This window comes from Plectropomus leopardus, chromosome 11 (assembly GCF_026936395.1).
Source record: "Plectropomus leopardus strain MGB_pleo_1.0 chromosome 11, ASM2693639v1, whole genome shotgun sequence".
NCBI classification, from domain to species: domain Eukaryota; kingdom Metazoa; phylum Chordata; class Actinopteri; order Perciformes; family Serranidae; genus Plectropomus; species Plectropomus leopardus.
The window spans coordinates 18475664-18489684 of record NC_142186.1 but is presented as its reverse complement, the minus strand read 5'-3'; the positions used below and the strand labels follow the sequence as shown (position 1 = coordinate 18489684).

The 14021-nt window shown below is 39.0% G+C and overlaps 1 protein-coding gene across 6 annotated transcripts in view; it reads left to right on the top strand.

Moving 5' to 3' along the window:
- Window position 1: 1 nt before the first annotated feature.
- The window catches only part of creb5b (cAMP responsive element binding protein 5b), a 51953-nt gene continuing 37933 nt past the window's right edge, over window positions 2-14021 (top strand). For 2 of the 6 annotated variants that reach the window (XR_006105966.2, XM_042489775.2), the window contains exon 1: window positions 8100-8180. Coding sequence is in view for 1 of the 6 variants with exons in the window: in XM_042489775.2 (XP_042345709.1) it covers window positions 8151-8180 (30 nt within the window). In the remaining 5 variants the exon portion in view is untranslated. Of the gene's footprint in view, window positions 136-2215; window positions 2498-2688; window positions 2902-3535; window positions 3599-8042; window positions 8181-14021 lie in introns of those variants that run through there. The other 4 variants (XM_088084168.1, XM_088084167.1, XM_042489777.2 and 1 more) reach the window with 4 other exon arrangements.

The following is a 14021-nucleotide window of genomic DNA, read 5'->3' as shown; positions in this document are numbered from 1 at the left end:
AGCAGGCAGCAGCAGCAGCGAGCAGCGGGTAGACAGCAGGCGGACAGCGGTGGGAACAGCTGGAGCGGCAGGGGCGGTGCGGTGACTTCTGCGAAGCTGCGTCAAACCAGCTGGAGAGAGACAACCAGACCGGAAGTAAGGCAGTGTGGCTCTCATTCATGCTGTCATTAAATAGCACGAACTGTATTTAAATAAATTCAGCATCTGATCTCATAATTGTTCATCTATATAACCACATTAATATTCAGTGGTGGATGAACTACCTAAAAGCCATACTTGAGTAAAAGTCTTAAAGTAGGCCTATTTTATATTTACTGTACTTAAGAAGAGATTTAAGTATAAATAAAGGATTTACAAAACAAAATCCAGTTTCCCCTTCCTTCTCATACCTTCTTTTGTTTGTCCATCCCCTCCTTCTTTCCTCCCTCCCTTCCCGTTTGTGTAGTAAGTACCTAAATGGTTAGGGGAAATGTAGTGTAGTAAAAATACACATTTTATTTAGGAAAAAAAGTGAAGTAAAAGAGAAGGTTGTCAGAAATACAAAAACTCAAGTAAAGTACAGATACTCCTAAATAATCTTCAGTACTGTAATTTAGAATTTATCTTAAAGTCAAAATAAACAACCAAACAAAACTATGTCTGCTACTGACAATGAAATAATAATACATTCCAGTTACCAAACACCAAAGTAGCTATTGTAAGGTAATTGCGGCTCCTAGCCTCAAATAAGTGGTGGATGAAGTACCTGAAAACCATTGCTTACGTGAGTGAAAGTATGATGACACGTTTGGCATTTGGGCCTTGGCCCTGTAGGCCCATTGAATAATCCATCCATGATGAACATAACTGAAATACATTTATTTTCAGGTTGATCTTATCAACTTATCCACTTAAATAGTACATTAGTCAACAAATCAACTAAACTTTTTCATCACTAACTATTTTTCAGGGGATGAGTTGGAGGGTGGGGGTGGGCTCTTATGTCCTTGGAAGTTTTTAAATAACCTTAAGTTTGTTTCCTGTTTGTTCTGTTTTGTAGCCTGCGTTTTGAAATAGACGCTGTAACTTCACTTGACTGCAAAACAAATCTACCTACGGGTACAAATACAGTAACCTGAACGTGAACCTGAACTAACTAAATGTTGCCACTACAGTACACTTATAGCCCACTCTTTACTAAATATGTAGGCCTATTGTCAATATTATAACAATGCAATTTTTAACATGTCAAGTGACTGTATTGTCTGTTGGGACATTCTCAAACAAATTTGTGGATTTATTAGAATATTAAATTTATCAAAGAAACGGAACAATGTGTGTAGTGGCTAGGTCCTATACTTTTAGCCGCTACCGGCTGCTAATTGGGCTACTGTTGTTTCGACGTGTACTCGGAAAAGACGGTCCGGGCTCACAGGTTCCTCATCACACGCGTTTATTCGTCGTTCCGCCATCACATCAATAATCCGGCACTTATCACATCTATAATCCGGCACTTATCACATCTATAATCCGGCACTTAATAAACAATTTAAAGTATAAAGAAAACATGACGATCTTCCCTGAGCACAGTCAAAAACTGATTGCTTTCACCCAATTGCAACACCTGTTACTGATGCTCTTTGGATTAAATGTCTTCCGGCAATACCAAACCAATACACCCCCCTAGCGTTTGGAGGAGGTAATTACATACAACATAAAATAAAATAAAATAAAATGGCTCCTACAATGTGTATTACAATACTATGTTACTGTCCAAAGTAGGCATATAATAAAGTTAAACATTCATTAAAATTACAGCAAAGGTGCAGTCTTTTAAATTGTAGTTTGTGTAGTTAGCACAATTGTCAGGACAAAGGGGATAAAGAGACTGTCAGTAAAGGGAGTGCTGTTCTACTGTATATCATCACGGCTGTGATTCGGTCATAGCCACGAGCAAACCTAGTGCTGAAGATAACCACAGCCGTGATGATTTAGGCTACAGTACAACTGCACAACCTCCAGTGTAATATTGCTTTTATACAACAGTTCAACAAGCGTCTCTTATTAGTTAACAGTATTTTGATTTGATTGTTGATCTAATTATTTTTTGGCTCCGCTGACACAACTAGTTCCGTAACTGCTGAAAGTGATAGCTGTTGCCTACCAACACAAACCCTTTTTCTACAAACTAGTATGTTACTTTGTGTTAGTTAGGTCTACATGTTATCGGCAGGCGAGCTGCTCAGTATCGTGAAAAATTATCTGTTTGTTTCCGGTGAAATAAGAGCCTGTTGAGTGTAGCAGACTGTTGTCTCTCTTGAGTTGCCGAGGTGAGTAGGAAGAATCCTACCGGCATTAGTACTGCAGTCTCCGCCGCCCCCAACTGAGGAAACGTTGGCTCCCGTCGTCAGTGAAGGAAGAGGGCATGTCAACCTGAGTCCATGCCGGAGAAGCGTCTTTAAAACATCTCCGTGCCTGGTTTAAAAGGGTCCTCGTCTCCGCGCCACATCTTCGTAAGGTAGTTATGCAGTGTTGAAGCACCCGGCGGAGGTAAGCTAGCTAGCTAAACTGAGGCAGCTAAGCTAAAAGCAGTGCGAGGTAACGGCTCCATGGCTGCCTTTGAAGAACACCGCTGCCACTAATGCAACCAAGAGTCCTGGGTCTGCCTTACTGGATAACTAATAAAACTATAATTGGAACGGGAAACGGTGTTACAGCTCCAACGGTGACTGCTGCCCCTCTGTTTTCCTAAACTAAAACCCCCACACATACAGGAGCCCCGAAAAGAGTGCAAGTTCCCCCGTGACTTTTTTTCCCGCCACACGGAAAATCCAGAGGGATGTACAACAGGTCTCCAGAGCAATCTGCTAAACTACAGTCAGCATAATTACTTCAATCTACCTAACAGCTTCTTCTCTAAAGGTGTGTGCTGCTTTAACAAACTCAAGTTTGTTTTGTGGTAATTCAGTCCTATCTAAATCTGGATTTGGACAGCCTATCCACACTAAAATGCTTTATGAATTACTGTATTTTTATTGTGACACGGATTACACTCTAAAGCAACAAGTAGCTGAAAAACATCATAGGGCCACAGGGTGGCAGTGTTGCTCAGTATTTAAAATGAGTCATGTTTCTTTTTTGTGTTCAGTGATTTAGAGGTCTTGTATTATCATCCCAACATTTACCTACAAAGAGTGTTGCGACATACACAATGCTAATAAGTAGTCAAACGGAGCAGCATCAAATATGTTTTTAATACAGGTTGCTTCAAGATCACTTGATTCATCATGTGCTGTGAGGTAATTGTGTTTATTCAGTAAGACAGGCTAGAAAAGAGCTCATGCCATTTTGATACATTAGGTGCTCTCACTCATAAAACGTTGCCAACTTCCAGTAGATTCTCTGATGTATGGAATCAGTTTAATTTTCAAGTCACAGAAGATAAAGAGCTACCACTTATGTTCAATCATGTATTGATTTTTTTTTTTTTGCCAAAGCAGCAAGAGATTGTGTGTATTGTTACAAATTCTCTGTTTTATTTTTAATCTGTTTTCAGTGGAAGTGGGGGAATGATGCAATTACATGCAAGGCAAAAACTGGATATCTGCACAATGAACATGTAAGTATACTACATAACACCAGTATGTAGATAGTGAATAACAATTTTGCTTGTATATAGTAATGTAGATCTTAAGCAAATTGGTCATAAATCAATTTTGAAAATGCAAAAGTACAGTAATAATATTTACTAACATAGCTTTTTGCATTCATTGACTGTGAAGTAACTTTATGTGTGTGCCTGTTGATGGTGTCATAACTAGGCCCAGCCCATGTTCAGATCAGGCACTATAGAGTGTCTTTGGTAAAACTATTTTTCCTCTCCTGCTTTTGAGAACACTGTGGGATATCACTTGGAAAGCATTACATCACACTCAACCTCTTGTTTGAGGAGGCTGATGGCTTTCGTTTAAAATTCTGGCATCGCCTGTCCTCAGTCATTTATTGATGGTTGTGCTTGATGAGCGTAGCTGCAACTAATCATTACTCTTCAGCTTGTTACAGCCCATAAATGTAGTTGAGGTAATAGATGTGTTTGTGATTTTCTGCGCTAGAGATTTACTGAATAGGTTGTTTAACTTCATTGTGGAAATACATGCAGGGAAAGTCACATATCACAGCTGCTGGTTAGTGACTAAATCCAGTTGCCCTTTGTGACCTACCGATCAAGTTCAAACTAACTAAGAAGATGATCAGCTCTCTGTGAAAAAAGTTATTTGCACTCCCACTTAAGTTCTTCTTGTTTATATAATTTCACCCTCAATAACACATGTAGTATCATCTACATATCATTTAACACTGTAATAATTTAAAATGAAAATGACTTGAAATGAAGCAGAAACAGGGATTTTCCAGCTCCAAAACTCCTCTGAGAATTTATTCCAAGCTAGAATCATCTGTGTCAGTGTGATTTATTTATGAATTAGTGTTTTGTAGGACATGAATAAAAAAAAAGAGCGTTTTGCATGCCAAGGTACATTTTGGAAGGAAAAGCACAACTGCAAAGCTGCTTTACAAATTGATCCCAAATATAATCCATGCAATTCTGTAATACAAATAAAATCTTAAAAATGAAAGATATAGAATTATTACTGTCATCCATTTAGATGACACTTTTCAAAAACCCAGCCAGAGAACATTACAAATGTTTTTACAAATGACTTTAATAATCCTGCATGAGCACATACAGAAGCCCAATTCAGATGTCAAAAGAGTGATGTACTTACCCACAAATGCTGAGCACAGAGGACATCACCCATCACGGTTATAAATCTATAGTCATCACACAGGCAGCACCATTCACCAGCCACCTAATGTAAATGTTATAGGGTTGAGTGTTTGAGTGCGGAAATGTCACTGGGGTTATCTACTGGAAACCTCCCAGCATATATGTCTTGTTGAAATAGGCTCTCAGTTCCACCACAATGCTCTGGGGATGTTTTACATCCCAGTTCACAAGTCTCTCTGACCCAATGGAGTTCCTTACTCTTAAGTTAACGTTAAATTCCCACAGCCTTACACAGAGTTTTATCTATTGTATGGCTTTTTTGCAGTGCACTGAAGAAACTTTCACAGATGCTATGACACCGTAGAGCAGAGCACGACAAATGACTTAAGATTCTCTTTTTAGGACACATAAATATTTTTTTTGCAACCCACTCCAGACTTTGATAAACAATGTCAAGAATGTCATACTTTGGCAGAACTATTAACAACTGCTGAGGTCTGAGTCATTATTCAATATTTCCTGATCTTAAACCACAACAGCTAAAACATCCATCTTAGGAGTTTGGAAACTACATTATATCAACAATTCCAGGCTACAAGTCTGGCTAAGAAGAATTAAAATGGAACTTGGCCTTCATCTATTGGTGAAACAAGCTTGACAGTCAGTCACTGTGTGTCTGTGAACAAAACTTTGATCAAAACTTCTCAGTCCTTCTTTAAAATCATCGGCAGATTATGAGACAATCGGCCCCTGGACACAGACATGCAGAGGGCAACACTACCTCCCCTATGAAGGAGCAAGAACCACCGACTTAATATTTCTTCAGCCTTCACTTACTTCAGCCTTCACTGTAGTCATTCAGTCTCTCTGTGTAGTCATTTTGCATCTTTCTTTGAAGTAATTTGTGTCTCTTTGTGATTTTGCATCTCTTGTTGTTTTGGTGTCTCTTAGTGGTCATTTTGATTGTCTTTGCAGTTATTTTGCATCTCTTTGTAATTGTTTGGTTCACTTTGTGGTTATTGTGTCCAGGTCAGTGTGATGCTGTTTCAGTGACATTTGGCAGGTTCGGGGGAGGGGGGGGGGGTATGCATAGATGTACCTGTTGTTTGTAAAGGGCAAGGAGAAGTATTTATCCACTAAAACAACAATTATATATTAAATTATACTACTATATATTTTGAATACCCTTTTAAGAAAAAAAAATCCATGCAGTGTTTTTGCCCTGATATTTTATGCAACTTAACACTCTGGACAAGTAAATCTCTTTGCTGGAAGTGAAGATAGCATAAAACTGAATATATGTCTGCCACCATACTTTTCTTGCAGAGGTGTTGTAATGTGGAATGGCATGCAGTTGTGCTGAAAGCCCAACATTTCCATCCCTGCAGGCACAACTGTCGCTGTTCAAGGTGTGACGAGCAGGAAACAATGTTTCACAGTTGCATTCCATTTGTTTGAACATATACTTTCCATCTTTGATTGTTACACAAAGTAAAATATTTCTGGGGGTGTTTTATATTTTGTTTGCAAATTGAAAACCTGTGTGACACTTTTCTTATTTAGCCCCCTTCACCTTTTGAACCTGCTGCAACAAAGCACGCTCGCTTGTGCTAATCTTCCCAAGGTGATCTTACTCAAAAGCATTGCACAAAGACATAATAATAAAAGGTTTAGTATAATATAGATCAAATCTGCTTTAGTGTGGGTCACTGACCCAAACTGTATCGGCTCTTTCCAACCTTAATAGTCTGCTCCTCTGGGAGCATAATATTTGGATTGGTTGGGAAATATATTGGCAATAAAGAGACAAAAGGATGTCATAAACGTTGATTAAAGCTCTGGTTAAAAGACAGAGGCGGAGAAGCTCTGAGTTATGAGGGCTTTTCAGACTGCGTTATTGTTTCAGTGACAGAGCTCTTAGTGCGTCTAGTGGAGTGGTCGCAGGCGAGTGGTAAACATTTCTCAATGTGCGAGGAGTCATTAATCCCTGAAGCCGAGGATGGCTTCACTACCGGTGTCTGTAGCCCAAGAAATCACAGCCAGTTGGCACCGGCAGGTCACACACAGCTCCAACATAAATGCTTTGTACTCCAATGCTGTTTAAATCTCCTCAAATGTGCTGTAACTAAGGCACACATTTCAAGAAAGGCAGTGTTGAACAACTAACAACATTCAATTCATTTGCAAGAGAAGCTTTTGATGATGCATACAGCCTGCCCGCGTATGGCCCTTTAGTGAGATATACACTTTGTTAAAGATCCAGTGAGATTTAGGGGGATCTAATGGCAGAAATGGAATATACTATTCATAATTATGCTTTCATTAGTGTATAATCACCTTAAACTGTTGCACTGCCATGTTTCTACAGGACAGACATGCTGGTTGTAGAGAGGGCATTTTGTGTTTTGTTTTTTTAATGTTGCCTAAAGGCCTTTGTAGATTCTCTGGTGTGCTTTGACAGGAAGGGGTTACTGGAGGGGTATTCAGTTGGTTGCAATCTTCAACCTCACCACTAGATGCATCTAAATTCTACACACTGGTCCTTAAAAAAATTAAAAATAAGTTTGACTAGTCACCATAGCTTAATATTGCATAAAGAAAAAATGTGTATTTATTTAATTCAGTAATCCTTTTCCATAGAAGACATTTTGATTGTATGCATATTCTACTAAAAGTTAAATTGGCTGAATTGCATCAGTTTCAGGGCATCATTATTGTGTATACTTGTTATCACACTTACTGGGACACTTGAATAGAACAGCAGCATCATTAATGTTAATTGTATCGGCAATGTTTTTCCGTCTGACAGGTCACAGTGTCTGCAGTAAAAATGCCTATTTTAAAGGCAGTTTTTCTGTACTGAGTGGTTTCTTTATTCACTATTAAAGGGTAGAAAGGGAAAAAAGTGCATTTTATTGGTGTATTGGTTGTCAAGTTATGTATTATGTTTCCTGTATGTTACTTGGAGTTTGGTACAGATTATGTGAAGTCCAAAGTGGCCAAATGACTTTCAAGAGATGGAGTCTGTCAGACTTCTCATCAGAGACAGTTATTAGCTGAGAGGATGCAGTGCGGATGGCTTATTTGCATGACTAATTGGTGAATACTGGAGATCCAGCTTTGCACCACACCCACTCTAGGTCCAGTACTGTCCATCCATGCCTCTGGGTGTGCATTTGCAAAAACTCCGCCCCGCTCGCGCCGCCTCCAAGCGGACCGCAATGATTTAGAAGTTCAGGAATCCCACGTGACGTCACCCGGGGGTGACGTTATGCTTCTCTAAATAGATCGTATTGTAATCTTTTCTCAGTCCAACGTGGTTTCTTCTGAGAGACTGCTTCACATTTTCTACACTTGTTTGGTAAGTTAAAAAGCTCACACCAGCATGCAGAGGACCGTGCACGCGCCCCTGCAGGTTTGTTGTGTTTGTTAAAAGCGATCCTTGTTACTTTTTCTGCTCCTTTTTTTCATGCAACAGCTTGTTCTTGTATTCGCTTCAGCAGTGCTGCTCGAAGGTTTTTTCTTTTTGTTCTCATCTAATTTGTGCGTGCCAGTATGAGAGAAAAGGGATCGTGTTAGTTTGGTGAGAGTAGGTGCATTGTCATCTCACTTCGGTGTCCGTGCGCTGGTCTATCTGTTGACTGTTGTTGAAGTTGAACGCGGAGTCAAGTGCCGCTGCTGCTCCGTCTGTCAGGTAGCAGCGGCGGCAAGTCTGCAGGAATTCATCTCAACTCAGACTGAAATCTACATTATGGGCCATTGCAAAGGATGGTTTTCATTGCACTTTACACCAGTTTGGCACGTCTTTCAGTTTTTCTTCGTGCTCCATAGACCAGAGCTGCATCACTGCCATGCCTGTCCCATCTCGGGATACGCAGAGCCGGCGTTGGTCCCGGACTTTCTGCCTGCTGCGGTTCACCAGTGATCGTCTGGAAAATGATAGCCCGGTGGTTTTGCTGTCATGCCATTCAAAAAAGAAAAGAGTGATGCTACTCCTCCCGTGAAATTTACGTTCCCCCTTGTCTCTCTTGAATGGCAATGTGACCAACATTACGTCATTCTGCAGGCCAGTCGATATTTGATTAACCGCTGAGATGTTGAGGGTTACTTTCAGGAAGGTTGTGCTGACGAGGCGCGCTTTGTGGCTCTACGGCTTGATAGAAGAAAGAAAGATGTTTTAATCATTTCGTTAGTCTCCGCTGTCATTACGTTTATGTGACAACACTATCAATAACCACTTGTTTCTCATGCACACTGCTGTAGATTAATGTGGAGGCTTCCGGTTTTATTGTGTGCCTTTTAAGTGGTTGTGTTAATAACAACTGGTAATAAGGCACTGAAGTTTGATGATGATGTAAGTAATTAATTTTATACAGTCCGAGAAGAGGTTTTATTTATTTATTTTAAATGTGCTTTTGAGAACAGGCGCTTGCAGGATACTTCTATAGGATAAAGTTACAATTGATGAAAGCAGCACTTAGAAAAAGTTTGTAAGATGAATGCTCTTTTTACATTTTCCTCTTCTTTGTTGCAAAAGGCATTGGCAAAAAGGCCTATTAGGTTTGGGGACTGAGTTAACAATTGTTAATTATTATTATTATCATCATTAATAATAATATATGGAGCACTTTTTCTAATTGTACAAAATCTTACTTTCAGTAATACAGTAGGCTTTTGTGCTAAAGTTCAAGAGTTGGTTTTGTTTAAACATTTTGGGGGGGAAACATATGAAACGGGAGGTTTGGATTCCTGCGCCAGAAAAATTTGAGCATCAAACGCTTAATTTCCAGCATTCTGGTGCATTTTTATGCACGATCTTTGGCCTTTTCTGCACCAATTTATGGTTTAAATGTCTTTAATTTTGTCAAAATAATAGTCTTTTGCCACTTTCATGTTTTTATTGGGGTGAAAAATGCTTATGTTCCAAATATTGAGGGGAAGTGTCCCCTGCGTCCTCTGAAATCTGAAGTGAATTGAAAAGTCAGGAACACAAATATCAAACTATGAATTATTACACAAAAGAGCAATGATTGTGAAGTTTGAATTTACTAGATAACTTGAGTTATTTTGTAACCTTGATGCAGATCTAATTCTTCACATATTTTTCATGTTTAACTTGATTGCAGTTATTTGTAGATGGTTGTTGCATGTTACTCAAGGTGAAACATTCCTCTGGTAATAATTGCACTAATGCAGAAAGAGGTCAAATAACATAAATCATAACACCGATCAACAGTTTGACCACAAAAGTTTCACTTTACTTAAAAAACAACAACAAATAAACAAAACTTTTGCGCATACTTTATTATATTTACATTTTTAATATTTTAATTCTGGGACTTTTTCCTCTGTTTAAGTTATGGTATTAAACATTTTGTGAGTAAGAATGATGTGAACGTCCTCTGAGGAAGCTTCTTTGTCTTTGTTATGAGTTTACATGTTGTGGAAAAGAGAAGTAATTGATAGGTCTTGAGGTTTACATCACAGCTGTCTTTCTGTGGTGCACTCACTTCGAGAGCAGAGGTTCAGGGGAGACATTGTCTAAGAAGGCCATGTTCCCTGCCTCAGGCTTCGCCGTGATCCTACCTTGAACTTGTGCTGTCAAAGGCCCAGGCTATGGGGAGCTGGAGATTTGAATTGCTGCGCGTGTTTGTGCTTGCTTTAACCCCGTATGCCTTTGCACCCCAACCCCTCTTTTCCTCACCATATTGTTCAAATTCTAATACGTGGGTCTACCTGGAGAATTCCTCCCCAGCTTCTCTTGAAATCGAACGCCAGACCTTAATCCTTCCCCTCGCACACATCAGGATATAGTTAATGTAAAGTGTAACCAAATTTCCTCTGCTAAACTAAAACATCTATATCAAATGAGAGCCAAGTGCCTCTTCCAAGGAAAGGGGCGTTGAGTACTGATAATTCTAAGTGTGAGAGCTGTTGGATAATTCACAGAGGCATTCACGGAATTAATGGTTAAAAGTTTTATGCGTCATATGGTTTAAATTTCCTGGTAAATGTGATGAAATGACCAAGTCCCATTTTAGAAACAAGAAGGTAATAGCACAATTTTTGCATCTGTTTTCATAGTCATGGATACTCTTTCTTCTCCTATTACTGTCAGTTTTTGTGATTTATCGCAAAGTTTTAGATTTGAATGAAGTGACTCAGAGTCTTGCAGGTGTTCAAGAGGAAACGACGGTGGCAACAGGAATTGTACGAACGGCATAAAGTTTCATGTAACTGTACAAGAGATAAAATATGGCCTTAAATGTTGAGAATAATCAGCAACATGTCCGCAGGCTTTTTGAGGCAATGGTTCTTCGGTCCTACCTGCCATCATCCTTGCTCTAGTTTGGGCTCGGGGTTAGGATCAGCAGTGTTAGTCATGTTTGTTGTGTCAAAGGAAACCAGGTGAGTTGCAAGGGGCCCCGTAGTGAGGACGAAGTGAGCTGGCGACAGAAAGAGAGAGCAGGGCTCATTGCTCTCTGACAGAGAGACCCTGTCCAGACCCTGTTCTGCAGGCTCGCTCATGAAGTACAGCTTGTTAGGAAAACAGCACTGCTTAGCATAACACAATATTTGAGTGTTTTGACTGTGCTTGAGGAAATAGTCTGTAGCCATGAAAAAGACACACATGTACATAGTGTATGAGGGTATTCATGCTCAACACGTGACGGGCGGCAGTGACGTGAACTTCAGTTCATTTTTGTGAATTGATGATAGACGTAAAGTGATAAACTTTGTGTTGTATATCACATACATTTGTAGATGACAACTGTTGGATGCAGTATCGCTGCTGTAAATAATTTAGATGTTCCAGTCATTATCAAGAGCGCATATGATAAACAAACACCTAATGCTGATGATTGAATTATTAGCCCTTTAAGAGAACCATTTGTTCTGATGGTGTTGAAGCAGTGCTACATGAGGAGACAGAAAAAAACAACAGAAAAAAATGCTGTGTAGTTTACTTTAGGGTCTTTATCCACAAATTTCCTCATTTAGATTTACTTTTGTGGTGTCAGAATAAAGATGCAGTGTGTTTTTGCACACCTACCAGTTTTCCCAATTCATCCAGAGTTATGGTGTCCATAACTCTCAGCAGCATGGACATTCACATGCTCTCCGTGAAGCATTGGTTCAAACCTCACAGCATAACTGGGACCGTCCTGTGTGGAGTCTGAATGTTCATTCTCTGCATGTCCCATACCATCAGGCCTTTATGTTCAGTGTTAAGAATCTTCCTGCTATTGATGAAGTAACTGGATCGAAGATAAAGGCGCCCCCTGGGTGCTGTGTTATGGCTGGGGATTAACAGAGACTACCTTAATACTTGTCGCACTCACTTAACATCTGTTCAAACATCTGTAAAAGTGAAAGTGTTGGGCATCTGTAGAGCTGGCATGTGTTGGCTGCTCAGAGGTTGTTTGTCAGTGATGAGGATAGTTTACACAGTAATGTACCGGACAATGCCAAGGCCTTAAAACAAGAAATACACTGTGATACAATGGCCAGGGGCATTAAATATATGTTAGAGGCAAGGACAATAGCTGGAATCCAAATAATACTAAAATAGTACCTTTTCCATATTGTAATTTACTAGGTTTAATCAATTTCTATTTAAAAAATTACGCTGTTAATACCAACATCCTAATGAGAATTGCTTAAATAAAATACAGTAAACAAATATGCAAATAATGATTTAAAAAAGGAAAAAGTAAATAAAGAATAAGTGAGATAAGTAAGCTTTCAGTGCCGGCTGTTGGTACTTGACAGCTTTAATACTTTCTTCACGCCCTATTCAAAATTTATCTGGCTAACCTGTTGCTTTTTTACTTACCTTTTATTATAAAAATTTAAATGAGTAATAATAATGTAGGCTTTTTTGCCCTCATTAATAGAACAATATTGCTACAGATACTATATCCAGGAATAATTACGAGGCTGTTGCAAAAGTTAATGGTTTAAATATTTAAATATGAGAGAGACATCAAATGCATCAAATGCCTCGATTGATTAAAGTGCACTTCAAAGTCTGTAAATAGCATGTCATTGGATTGCAAGCCGTTAAAATGCACCTGTTTTTTTGGTTGTTTTTCTCCCTGACATCTTGTCATAAATATAGTCAGTCTTTTTTCAATATTCTTTTAAATCTGAAGGCAGACTGCATCCTTGTGTATGGTTTAGTTTCTGCAAGTAAACGGAGGGACAGGATAACTGCAGAATCTGTTTGATTTTTATGTGACTTTTTTGTTTTATGTTTTTATGTTTTTAACAGAGCATGAGGTACTGCTATTTGACGGGAATATATGCTCTCTTTTACACTTTAAATTATTAAAGCATCTAAAATAATAAGTGAAGCTATTACACATTTGAAATGATGCATGGCTATAACAGTGGTGTACAGTGAATTACGGACAAAGCACAGATTTGGCAGCGGTTGCAGGCAAACAAATTATTTTTAAGTTGTTTTTTAGGACAAATAACCCGCACCTTGTGTCATCCCTCATGCAATGCTGATCTGCCACCACTTCCTTTTCTCATCCTCACTATGAGATGTATACCAACTGAATAACTTGATTAAATACCTTCGATTGAAAGTTAAATTTGTTACTTAGTGGTGACAATAAGCATGTGAAGACACCTTGTTGAAACTGTTGTTTCAAGTGTTGCAAACGTACAGCCTTTCTTGGTCTGAGTTCATCACTCTGGCCACCTTCTCATAAACTGTGGTTTCAACAAGGCGTTGTGTTTGTTCGGACATTTCAAACATCGTGTCATTGTTTCCACTCAAATTTAATCTGAAAACCGTCACAATTGTTTCTAGACAGGTGTATGTGCCTCTGTATACACGGTTGGCACAGCAGAGCTGAATATTAAATGAGTATAACAGTTATTGTAGGCTTTATAGACTGCTATAGCAATATATTATTTTTTGTTGTTGTTTTGGCTCGAAAATGGCTTTAGAGCAGCATAAAGTCAATATGATAATGTGTAACAAAAGCAAAAATGTAATTGCTTTCCCTTTAAGTCCAGTGTTTCCAGTTGTTTAGTAACCCAGAACCTTAGCCTTGATGTTATTTTAGTGGACCCTATACTACTGCAGTGTGAGAAAGCTGTTTATTACTTAAAATAACCACACAGCTGTTTCAGGTGCAATGGCAATTTTATGTGTAGCGTGACACTATGAGTGTATTTTTCCTCTTGGAAGCAGGCGGGGGAAATTCAAGTCATTCAGTTCCTCTCTCCGCTTTCTGCT